Source organism: Passer montanus, unplaced genomic scaffold, assembly GCF_014805655.1.
Source record: "Passer montanus isolate IOZ18808 unplaced genomic scaffold, ASM1480565v1 scaffold166, whole genome shotgun sequence".
Taxonomy (NCBI): Eukaryota; Metazoa; Chordata; class Aves; order Passeriformes; family Passeridae; genus Passer; species Passer montanus.
Window position 1 is genome coordinate 108,174 of NW_024363827.1, and position 13,135 is coordinate 121,308.

The window sequence follows — 13,135 nt, forward strand, 5'->3', positions numbered from 1 at the left end:
TTTGGTGATTGAGTGGTACAGTCACAGCCTTCTTGTCTCAAAGGAGGTGGCTGTAGTGGGTCCATTACAACCTGTGTTGATGCAATTGATGTTTCAAATTTTTGCCATCTTGAAGCCTTTTCGACAATCTTCTTTACAGTTCATAAACTGTCTGAGCTGAGAGCTGTTCTAGCATATCTTACCCTGGTGGACACTATTCCAGGAAGAAGTGGGTTTGTTCCTGAATAACTATAGTTGCTTTATTTTATGCAGATTTCTTCTTCAGGGAAAGCAGCATCAGGTCCAAGGAGATAACTACAGGGTTCAGCTCACTTCAGCTCTACAAGTGCCTGTTCTTTTCCACTGACTATAAATCTAGTTTAGGTAACTAGTAAAGGGAGAAGAAGCCCTTGACGAGTAACTTTTTTGCTCTGCTTGGCAAACTAAGTACTTAGTCTACTACCTGTGAAATGACAAGGGGTGTCATGCTCATCGCCAGGTGATTTGAAAGGGAAAAATGGATAATATTCTGTCTGAGCCTGATGGGAAACATTGAGAAGCAGCAGGTGACTGAGGAAAGTGTTTTATGTTCATCTGAGTTTCACAGCCACATATTAGGGAGAACTATGCAGATAGATCCTGGCATATGAGAAGTTATCCTAATTATTTAAATTACTTAACAGGCACTATTATTTTACAGATTGCCATATATGGTAAAAACTTCTGCACCTCGGCAAAGGAAGCATTTTTTTTGCTCATGCGGAATGTGGTGAGGTAAGGGACTATCTCCCAGTCCTTGGAAATGTCAGGAGTTCCTACTGTTGCACTCTGTAGGCACACTTCTTTCCTCTCCCATATCTTCTCCAAATGTTGAATGCTGCTTCTATCCTCAAACACGGCCTCACTTCTTACACTCAGTGTGTAACAGCAGGCTGGCCAGTATAGTAACCTATGCAGAGTTGTTGCAATCTCATGGTTTTGTTGTTATTGGTCCTTTAAATTCCAAATACCCGGTACATTGTCCTCTAAGAAACAAGTGGAGCCCTGAGAGGAGATCTGCAGATACATGGGAATGGGGTGCTCACCATTTGTCATGTTTGTTTTTTGAGCTTTGGTCCACATGGTATGAGAAAGGGAAAGCAGAAAAACCTAAGTCTTCAGATTCATTCAGAAATCTTATGAGGTTGTCAGAGAGTGGAAGTAAAGAAGACAGAATACTTTCCTTTCAAAAAGATTGTCTTTAACATAGCCAGATATCCTCTGATGCTTGGAAATTTCCTGGCTCTTTTCTCCACTACCGAGTGTGTTTCCAAGCTCCCTGTTCTCATCATAGTTTCCTTCATTGCTCCTGGCTCCTGCTTTGCTATTGTGAGATCAAAATGTAATGGGAGAATAACTTAGGAGCAGGCCATATTGATGCAATAGAACACAATCTAATTACCAAGCAAGAGACTCAGGAAAACTGGTTAGGTGGTTTAAAAGCATTAAGTGAAGGACTGGAGGAGGAGGGAAATGGAGGTGAAGGCTGAAAGAGGAAAGTGGAAATGACGCTTAAGAAAGACAAGGAAAGGACTGGAGTTGGGAGATGGAATATCTTCATTGTGTTACCCTGCACTAATATCAGGACAGTGATGTCCATACTGAGTAATGCGTGTGCAATAGAAAAGAGAAGCTGCCATCATTTCCTTACAGAATATCACCTCTCTGCCCTTTATGATTTTGCTCTTAATCAGTAAGAATAGTTAAAAGCTAGACATATAATTCTGTTGTTTCAAATAAAGATGTTTTTATCTTGTGTATTTTGCTAAGTCTGAATTCTGACAGGTTAATGATGATTTGTCTCTTTAGTAGTTCTTAATGTTTATTTTTTGCAATAGCCAGTACTGTGTATTACCATATCCATAATGGTAATATGGCCCTCAGTGCTGTCAAGAGGTTGATGATACAAAGTCCATTTTTCATCTCATTATTTATCTGCAGTTTCTGATAAGACAGGCTGGCAGAACATTGAGCAAAAACTCCCTGCTATGCTTCAATGAGAGCTGCAGATTTATTGTCAGCTTTTCTGTCTACCTTCTTTCATCTCTGATTATCTTCCCACTTGTGAGGTTGGCATATTATGAGGTCATGAAAGATGGCCAAATAGGACCAAGTGAAAAGGAGGCCTACCAGCAATCTACATAAAGATGGCTTTTTGTTTTGATGTGTACTTCTCCTATTCTGGCCTGGCTTATCTGCGCCCCTAGAAGTAAGGCTGAAATAAAAATATTTTGAAGTTTGGGGTTGGTTGATTTTTTTTTAAGCAACTTGAGGAATAAATAGTCTTCATGTCAGTCCTGTAGCAGCACTGCTACATTAAGGCCCTGCCCAACCAGGGCTCAGTTCTTTTTTACCTTCTGAGATTATGCTGTAGCAACACCCATCTCAGCACTGCCTGTCTGTGGTGCTGTGTTGTCAGCCTGTAAAACCAGCAGAAGACAGCTTCTGGTCATGTTTTGCAATTATCCATACTTTTAAGGAGAAAGAATACGAATGTCTGGTTTGTGATGATTATGTCTCATTTGTCCTTTGCTAAACAGGGTTGCAGTTCTGGACAAAGTTACAGACTTTCTTCTATTTCTGGGGAAAATCCTTGTCGCTGGTGGTGTAGGTAAGCTGGTTGTTTGTTTTCTAAATTGTACGCTCTATTTTCTGGTACCCACAAGCATGCCTGCCATATTCATATGGCCTTAGTTAGCAGCTGGAGGTTCTCATCAGTCTGACTATTTGGAAATCTGTTTCTGTGTTTCTAGGATTTGCTAGATTGATCTGAAACCTTTTTTTTTCCCTTTCTGGTCCCTACCCAGCACTTGGTTTGCCTTGACAATGTATTTTCCATAGTTGCTTTTACAGCTTTTGAATGTATGGCTGGTGCAAGGACTTCTGCAGCTACAGCATCATAGTTGAATCAAACCAAATTCATGTCCAATAAGTCAGCCACAGTCAGTTCTCCTTTTGTAAGAACTGAACAAAATTGTAAATGAGATTCACCTGGTGACAGACAGTTGCCTGCAAATGTGGTGGTACAGGTTTGCAGGCATGGACCTGAAGTTTTGATGTATTTGAGCCCATTATATCTATAAGCTGTAGTAAAATAAATAGGTTATTTCTAGCATCCTTATAGGGTTTTCTTTGTTACCAGTAGATATTGAGTAGATTATTCAGCAGAGTGCTTATCAAGTTGGCTATTCATGGTTTTCTGTGACAGAAAAGTGGTTTTCTATCTTTTAAATGAAGGACTTCCAGAAATTCAGGTTGGCAGTGTTCTGTTGTGGTTTTCCAAATTGTTACAGCAGTTTCAAAAACCTATTTTACAAATAGCCATATTTTACATTCTGTATACTTTCAAAGTTAACTAATTAATTATATTTTAATCAAAAGTAAAACCAGTACCAAGAGCTTATGTGAAGTATTTTGTCATCACTTAGAATTACAGTATTTATTAATTTTGCTGTTAAATTCAGTAGAATGGTGAAACCAAACAACTCATTAAAGTCTTTCTGGGCCCATTAATATCTTTATGGTAATTGATTAACTTACATATATCTTCTGTTAGATAATTATTATTGAAGAATGTATTGTTTGCAAACTTTTATTAAAACTAGCCTTGGATCTGTTGTCTGTGTTATACATTCTTTAGATCCTGGGAAATCAGAGCTAGCATGGGAATAACTAATTGCCTGTGTTTCTTGCAGGTGTTCTTGCATTCTTTTTCTTCACACAGAGAATACCAGTCTTTGCACAGGAAGTGCCAATGCTAAATTACTACTGGGTACCATTGTTGGTAAGGCAACCATTTAATTTCCTGAATGCTTGGGCTAGTTTGAGGTGCTCAGACTACTCAGGGCATGGTCTGGTAACAGCTTCTTTGGTCAGTGTCTCAGCGGCACGGTATCCACTCAAGTGAGGACTGAGCTGCTGCACTCCAGTCCTTGGGATCCTTCAGGCAGAAGTGGCACTGCAGTGACTCTGAATCTTCAGAAAAATTAGGCTTCACGTCTCCTCAGACTTCCCAGACAGCAAGACCCTGATGACAGTATGGCTTCTAACGGAAGGGACTTGGAATGCATCTCTCTCTCCTTCCGTCACCCCCCCCCTTACACTTCAGAACATCTCTAAGCTGAGTGGTTCTTGAAGGAGTTCAGAATATTCTTGGCATATATTCTCCTCACAGATTGAAATAGTTGCAGTTTGGAGCTATTTCCAGCTGGAAAACTAGAAGCTACTACATGTTAGGATGCAGTGTCTTGAACCTGTGATCCCTGTCCACAGCAGTAGTAACCTTTGGTAGAAATACAGGGCTGACATTAAATTCTTCTAAATTTGCATAGCAGACTGGGCTTCTGACTTATTTTAATACTACCACAGTGGTGCTGAAAGAAATTTGAGGGTTTATTGTGGTTTGTTTTTTGTAGACGGTCATCATTGGCTCCTACCTAGTTGCACACGGGTTCTTCAGCGTCTATGCAATGTGCGTCGACACGCTCTTCCTCTGCTTTTGTAAGTACTACATTTTCTTTCTGTAATTCCTGCAAGTCATGGAAAGAGGAGTAAGAAATCACCTTATCCATCCTTCCAGACACAGAAGTCAGGTGACATACTAGCAAACTGTATGAAAAAATAGCAGCTTCTTCTTTTCATATTGGATCTGTGATACGGTTTTCCATGCTTCAAATTTAATTACTTTAAGAAGTGTAAGGTAGCTTTATGGTTTATGGAAATATCTGGCTTTTGTTTTTCAGATGTTCCTTAAATTTCATTAAGTTTGCTTCTGGGTGCTTTGTGAAGAGACCTGTATAGTATTGATTTGCTTAAGTGTCTTAACAGTAACAAATACATTCTTTGGTATATAGGTGGTACTTTGTTTTCAGTTTAATAACTGAGCAAAGTATTATGCTGAATTACCTCAAACATTCTGTGAAATACCACTTGAAGCTAACTGTCCCTTGGACTCGCAATGGCAAACAATCATAGGCCCTGTCAAAGGGACTACTGTTCAGGCTGTCCAGTGAGAATGCTAAAATCACAAAAGAAATCTGTTGTTCTTGAATTAGGAATGATTATAAGAAGCAGATATCCTTAGCATGTAGTACTTTCCATGTGTTGTATTTTTCTGTAATGAAAGCCATTCTGGTAGGTCCAAGTATGTTGCCACGTGGCAGGACACAAGTAGAAGTTGGTTACATGGCAGTGATTGTTCTTGCAATGTGCAAATTATTTGATAATACTGAGGGAAATAGTCGCAGGCTTCATCTTTCATAAATATGCACCATGGGTTACTGAAGTGAGGCAAACATGGTAATACTGATTCTTTAAACACTCACTTTAACCTCACTTCCATAGAAACTAAGGTTAGCAGGGATTCTGAAAAACAGGGTTGCCAAAGAATCACAGGAACAAGATCAGTTAGAAAACTCAAAATTGGTATTTAGTTGAGAGCTACATCCTATTTATCTCATTTTATGGACTTTGGTTCTAAGCAAACATGATCACAGGCAGACATAGCATGAATAACACTCAACTCCTACTTTTCTGTAGGGAAAAAAGTAATGTCTGCCTTGTTGTTTTAAATTCATGTTCTCTTCTGCTTCCCATGCTCCCTTTAAGTAATGAACAATAGATCAGATAGAATATTATTAATTCACGGCAACAGGTTCTCAAATGAAGTTTATCCTAGGCAGTAAAAAATGGTCCAGTTTTAGAAAGTGCTTAACTCTATGGCTGTTTTTGTGACACATTTTCTAGCAAGAGATTTCCAAAATTCCAGGGTTCAGTGAAGGAATGAGAGTTTTTGAAAATTTCTACATATATTGACAAACCAAAGATTTGGAGAATAAAAGGGATATATTGCTATCATTAAAAAATGGCAAGATGTTTGTGTCTCTGCATCATGTAAAACCTCTTGTGGTCTAGGAAAATGGAAATTTCATAATGTCCTTCATCAACTTAATAATAAAGCTAAATTACCTTGATTGCGTTTCTTTTAATGTTGGGTCTATTGCTCTCTCCTTTTGTCAATTCTATTTGTATCTCTGTCTGTTTGGTTGTACCACTGTTTCCTTTTTTAACTGGTTTTGCTGTGTAAATTCAGGTGAAGATCTGGAAAGAAATGATGGATCTACAGCAAAACCCTACTTCATGTCAGCTAGCCTCCACCGAATTCTAGGGAAGAAGAAACTAAGCCCTAAGAAGGCATCAGGATAATGAACACTAAACCTCAACATCAAAAAGTGTCACTTTAAGCAAAACGTGTATAAAGTAGGCAAAGTAAAAACTGTAAATGATGCTTCTGGTTAATGGGTGATTCTTTTTTCCTTTTGCTTATATAAAGAAAAAGAGCAACATTGGTAACATTTAACCAGTTTAAATGTTAAACTAACAGCTGTGAAAACAAGGCCACATTTTAGTTTATAGAGTGCCTATGAAAAGGAAAATGTAAATTTGAAACTTTTATAAATGTATAATGATGTTTTAATAACTTTTGTAATACAAGTTGCTGCCTTAGATGACAGCAGTTTTGATAATGTTTCTTATAAGTGTATATTTGTAAAAGAAATTCAGGCAATTTTTTGAAAGCACTAACATATAACCTAATTAGCCATAAAAAAAGATAGTTTGAGACTCCAGTTAATGAGGAGATGGTACTAAATTTGTAAATATGGTGCTATGATTGTATTTTTTTGTACAAGCTGGTTCACAGCTATTTAAACTGTGATTATACATGCATTAATGATTCCCTACACTGAAAAATGTAGTGATATTTTAATCACATCCACAACTGCATCTTTTAAGACATGATGGTACCCTGCAGATCCCAGAGAAGGTAGTCAGAAAATGCTTAAGTTGATACTGCTTAAAGTGAAGTTTTCTGGGAGTTGTGCTTAAAAGATTATATAACTTGGAGAAGGTCCCACTGTGGCTGAAGTGATTTGTGGTTTACACAAATGAGGTTTCATCTGGTACAAGATGGTGAATGTATAATTTTTAGCTGATGTCTAAGAGAGATGCACATGTGTTAATATCCCCCTATCCCTGACAAGTCTCTGATTGCATTCTGTGTTACAAGGAAGTTGAGCTTCACTGAAAGAAAAACTAAATGCAGCCCTTTTTTTGCATTGAATGAAAGTCTTTGCTCTGTATGTGTTCACAAGGAGTTCCATTACCTCTGCCTAGCTTAGAAGGGCTCCTGCCAAGCCATTGGGAATGACTGTGCAGGTGCAGAGGGCTGCATATCCTCAATGTCTCCATGGTCCCAGTGGTTCACGCAGTAAGCTACTAGGACATTGAACTCAAATCTTCTCATGGTACAGGATGAATTATTCAGCTACTGAGAGATGCTCTGAAAGATTTAGTTTGCTTTTTAATTGTTAAATTTGCCCAGTCATTAGTACAACGTCATTAATACACGTGTTGGTAGAAAGCACATTAACAGTCGGTGTGGTTTATGACCCTCCCAGTAGTGGAACTGTCACTGCCATTAAGTAACAGCTCTGCTGATGGAAAAGGTCTTAACACTGGAGAGTTTATCAAGTCTGTTACTGCCAAGACAGAGCTAGAAAGATTTTAATTTATTAGTCTCCCGGGGGAGCCAAGGACCCAGCCATACTGCGGCCTGCCCCTGGTTTTCATGGATTCCAGTGCATTGAAGAAGTTATTCCAGCATTTTCAAGGAGTGGCATGTGCCATACATTTGCCAGTTCTGTGACAGGAGTTGAGCACCTGGAAATACTTTTCTAACCCTAGTTGTCCATTGGTGTCACAAAAAGAAGTGCAAATTCTTTTCCAGATGATTTGAAGGCAGGTTTCTGGGGAAAGTTTACTGACCATCTACATCCAAATGGGATTTTGCTCTCTAACTTACAGTTCTGGTTTGTGATGTCTGTGATCACTGCAAAGGCAGTAATACTGTCCTTCATGCCATGGGTCTGGGGTCATGTTGATGCACAAGCAACCACCATCCACCCAGTCATCTGCATGGTAAGATCTTGAAATTCAGTGACCTGAGGTGCAGGTGGGAGTATCCTTGTAAGCTTTCTGTTTGGTCCAATGTATGCTGGAGCCCTTTTCCCTGGAGCAAAAATAAGGGGTTCAGTTTAGGACTCCAATAATGTAAAATAAAGGCATATGGTTTCAAATGTAGCTACTGGTTATAGACACCTTTAGATTTTGGTAACCCCTCCTGAGATACCCTAGAGGAAACTTGGCTTTTAGAAAGGACTGAGAATCCCACCTTTGGGAAGAAAAGGACTCCTGAGAGATTAAGTTTTTCATCATCATCATCATCATCATCATCATCATCATCATCATCATCATCATCATCATCATCATTCCTTTCTCATTATGTGCATGGAATGGATTACACAATCCTCACCATGATTCTAATATTTTATGAGAATTAAGTCGTTAACTTTTGGGGGTATGTGTAACCATTCTGTGATTAAAGAAACTGTTGATCTTGTTACAATCCATGTTCTAAAGCTTTTTTTTTTTTTTTAATACTACTGACTAATTTTCAGCTAAAGAAACTGCATTACATAATCTATATTTCTACTGGACTTGAGTGTCTTACTGGGAGCTCAATTGAAAGAACATATTTCTGAATATAGCTTGCTTTTTTATCATATGAATGTAACCACAGAGTTTACTAGGAATAAAACATAATAATAGAAATAGTATACAGTTATTTGATTAGAAAACTTTTGTAACAAACCTATGCATTTACTAAAGGAATTTCTAAAAGTGAAAGTTTTAAATTGTATTATTATTTATATATGGTAAAAATTATATATATGTATAAATTTTCTCCTCTCACTATTTTGTGAAAGTATTTAGAATGTAACTGATCATGATTTCTGAGAAGAAAATTTAAAAGCCATTTTCTTACTATGTAATTATGAGAACTGTGAAAATACAAAGCAATACCATGTAGATTTTATAATCAATAAATTCAGTAAGTACTAACTATTTAATATTAAAATTGGCTTTTTAGAAATAAATTGCGAATAATTAGTCAAAATTTATGCAAATATTTACTTGGGAAAGGTTCACCTAAGATGTTTCAAGACTATCTTATTATAATGGTTCCTAATTAATCCTGTGGGCCAGAGTGTGCAGATGCGCACCACAGAGGAGGTACTAATATTGATATTTTTGGATTTGGACTTTTACTTTGTTGCTTGCTTTAGTATGAGCTTGCTTTGCTGAGCCCGCCAGGGCTGGTGACACAGTGCCCACAGTGCCACCAGTTGCACTGGGTCTGTGCTTGTGGTGCCAATGGATGCGGGGCATGGGAGACCCCAGAACCAGCAGGCTCCTGAGCTGCCCAGGGCATGCCAGGGGCAGGGGCATGACTCAGGGTCATGCCAGGCACCTTCTCCCTGGGAGGAGCTGTGGAAAAGCAGGTGGATCTGAAGAAAGACCCTTTTACATGAGTAGAAAAAAAACCAATCTCAAGATCACAAACAAGCAGAATGTAGAAACCAAGACAGTAGAAAACACTTGCTATCACATCCATGTGTTCACATTTTTTAGTTTGGTTTGGATTCATTGTATCTCCCTAAAGCATATGCTTTCATTTACATGTTTTATACCAAAGTTTTAATGTCAAGCCTTCAAATTTTGTAAAAACAAAACAAACAAACAAACAAAAAACCACAAAAAACCACTACATACACACACACACACACAACCATCAAAACAAAACAAACAAAAAAACCCATGGAAAAAAAACCACAAAAACAAGAAGATAGGATCATTTCTTCTGATGAGGACTTTTTTTTTTCCAAACAGTATTCAGCAGATGATTCTTGGGTGATCCAAGAATGCTGAATATTCTTTTAAACGTTAGTATTTTATGAAATATTTTACTATTGCATGTTCTGCTGTAGAACAGGAAAAATATTTTGGTGGATGCAATGTCAGGCTGATTCTTCAATTGTCAGTAAGTGTTCTTCCACAAGTGGGCTGTCAGAGAAGTGGTTATGAAGAATAAGCTGACTGTTTTTAGTAACCCAGAATGTCTCCCTTTGACCAGTTGCTCAGCCTGGACAGCTGTATCCTTGCAGACAAAGTGCCTTACTGGCTGTTACTTTACCTGGCATACATTTTGAAATTCATTTATACTGAGTAGACTATAAAACAGAAAAGGCTAGAGAGGAAAACCAACACTTCATTTCAAATTGACTAACAAAAAATCAACTGTAGTAAGGATATTAGATGTGTTTGCACTGTGTGATGCAGCACACTGTTGCTGTTGAGAGATTATGAAAATTGATGCTGTGGTCCAGGAGAAAATGTGACAATAGTGTTGCAAATAAATGAAAACAATGCAAGACTGTTCCATTTTTATACAGTAGATTTTAAAATTAGCTTTAATTTGTGGTATAGTGGACTTCTGAGTAGGGCCTATTCTGCTTTCTGTTTACAATGATCATGTGTATTGTACCTGTGTAACTGTGGGTAGAACTGGGCTCTTGCTACTTACAACAGAAGGAATAAAGCTAAAAATTACATATATATTACTGTAATGCATTTATTCGTGTGTTTATAAGCATAAGGTTCCTTCTCCATTTCAAGACTGATAATTTCCTATTCTGGAACCATTTTATAAATAGTTCTACATTTTTAAACTTTTGATACAGGCAATGATTTTTGGGATAATTTGTAATTTGTACTGCACTGTAAACAATTAGAAAATGAGTGTTTCATCATGTTCAAGTAACACTAGTGCTATTAGTATTAAAATTGTTACTCTATGCTACAAAATGTCCACATGCATTTGTCCCAAATAATGAGTTTTAAAGCCATAAAAATGGCTGTTTGAGGTTTGAGAAATGAAAGGTAGGTTTCATTAATATGATTCTTAAGATTGTATTGTTTTGTCAAAACCGAATTAACACGAGCATGATGTTTTGAGCTCTAAATCCTATTGCTTCTGCTATGCAGAAATAGAATCCTGTTGTTTAAATATCTTTGATAACGGAAGTGCTTAATTCTTGTTGTTACTTCACCGTTTTACAGTTCTTGGGGATTGTTCTAATAAAGATTTCGATACAAGCCGGAGTGCGTCTGCGCCGGGCTGTACGCGGGGCTGCGCGGGGCGCGGGGCGCTTTTGGTGCCGGGGGCAGGCGGGCCGAGCGCTGCCGCGGTTGGAGGGAATTCGGGTTTATTTATAAAGGATGGAGGACTGTTTGTTACCTTTTATCATTTAAATTTAATTTTTTTAAGCAATGTAATAATAAACCATACTGAGTTTTGTCTGAACCTGAATTGAGATCTATGAAGCAAGGTGTATGGCTGAAATGATACCATAGAACTCAGTAGAAAACTTCTTTGGAGTTTAGGAGGATCACAGTCGTATTTTCCCCTGTCTTTGTGAGAAATGAAGAAACCTTTACTGTACGCCATGAGCTGGCTGCGCATCATGGGCAGATGACCTGTGGCAGATGACTCCAGCTCTGGCCAGGGCCTTGTTGCATATGTTTTTCTGGAGGACAGGAAGGGAAAAAGGCCAGCAACAAACCCCGTGCAAAAGCTTTTCAGGGATGGGGATAGATTTCAGCAGACGTAGCAGTGGAACACTTATTTGGAGTGGGGGAAAGGGAAGAATTTGGACTTAAGTCATTCCACATGTGGGGAACCTTGTCTGAAGTTGCTTCTGGCATTCAGCATTCCCTGCAATGAGACCTTGAATTAGCAAAACAAGCTTTTGAGTTAGCAAAGAAAGCTGGTATGGCTGTGTGTTTGGGATTCAGTGGCCAAATAGTGAATACATGCAGACATAGACTCTGTGTACACATAGTTGCAGCATATATCATTTAAGGGAAAATGAGTGTGTATGAGGCTTACACTATATCATGCTATTTTTTAGCAAGGGTTAAATGCTATTAGCGTTGGTGGGGAGACTGGTTGGTTTGTGCTGTCCAGTCACTGGCCATGAGTAGCAGTACTTGTTCAGCCCTTGTACTTTCTGCCACAAGGGGTAGTAGGCAGCTGCTGGAAAAGAAAACTTGTTACGAAGTTGTGGGTTTGATCCCTGTATGGGCTCTCCACCTAGGAGTTAGATTTGATGATCTTTGAAGATCCTTTCCAACTCAGAATATTCTGTGATTCTGTGAAAACAAATGCTTATGGTGAGGAGAATGACACAGCCTAGGAGGTTTAGATGTGGGCCAGTTCAGTCCAAACTAGACAGTGAAAGGTGAACAAGCGAAAGTGATCTTTAGAGGAATATTGGTGTTCCCTGAGCCCAGTTTAGCAGCTAGATTGACTGAGGCCATGCTACATGGGAAGACGTACATTACAGTTGCTTGGAAGAGATAAAAGACACTACTGGTCTATGGTAAATCTCCATGAAAGCGTATTTACTTTTGTTTCCCTTTTATTTGTTCTGGGTGTTTTTTCTTTTTAACATTAAATCAGACACAAATTTGCCAAACAAAACCTGCATGCATTTTGTTCTGTAAAGCATTGCTATAAAGCTCAATTTTTTTTTTTCATGCCAGAAAGTAACGATAGCAGTAAAGCATTTTGTAGCTTAAAGAATATTGAGTTCAAGTGATTATGATAGCTTTGCAGAATCTAACATAGTGTCCCCAGACACTGGAAGGGGATTCTGGAGCACAGAGGACCTTTAGTATGTGTCTCATATGTATGTTGTTATTTTGATTAAAATCTGGACATTTTTATTTTTTGAACTAACATTAGTGTCCCCTGTTAACACATGCAGCCTGTTGGAACTGACTGCAGCTATTCCAAGCAGAGTTGTCCTCCTTCAGAAAATGTCAGGTTTACTAACCAAATTACTTTCTTGCCTCTTTTAAAATTTGTTTTCAGGCTGATGGGGTTTTTTAATCTCACATGGTTTTCTTGCTATTCACATTGCATTTAAATCTAATGTTGGCTGCATGCCATAGAAACTTTAATCCACATCCAGATTAATTCAAAGCCTACCTGGAGCTTTTTCTCATGCACCAGCAGTCTGCTCTCCAGTCTTTTCCAGGGATCCTACTTTTCCACAGTTTGTTCTTTTTGGTTAGCCAAGAGGAATGTCATATGGTGCAAGTCTCCCTGGCAGCTCCGGAACGTGGACCAGTGACCCGTGCCACCACCTGATGG

The 13,135-nt window shown here is 38.4% G+C and overlaps 1 protein-coding gene across 2 annotated transcripts in view; it reads left to right on the forward strand.

Annotated features, from left to right (window-relative positions):
- The window catches only part of SLC44A5 (solute carrier family 44 member 5), a 67,300-nt gene extending 57,641 nt beyond the window's left edge, over window positions 1-9,659 (forward strand). For both annotated transcript variants that reach the window (XM_039703665.1, XM_039703664.1), the window contains exons 18-22: window positions 680-753; window positions 2,559-2,629; window positions 3,714-3,802; window positions 4,434-4,518; window positions 6,110-9,659. In XM_039703665.1, coding sequence (XP_039559599.1) covers window positions 680-753; window positions 2,559-2,629; window positions 3,714-3,802; window positions 4,434-4,518; window positions 6,110-6,222 — 432 coding nt within the window. In that variant the 3' untranslated portion in view covers window positions 6,223-9,659. The remainder of the gene's footprint in view (window positions 1-679; window positions 754-2,558; window positions 2,630-3,713; window positions 3,803-4,433; window positions 4,519-6,109) is intronic.
- The last annotated feature ends 3,476 nt before the right edge of the window (window positions 9,660-13,135 follow it).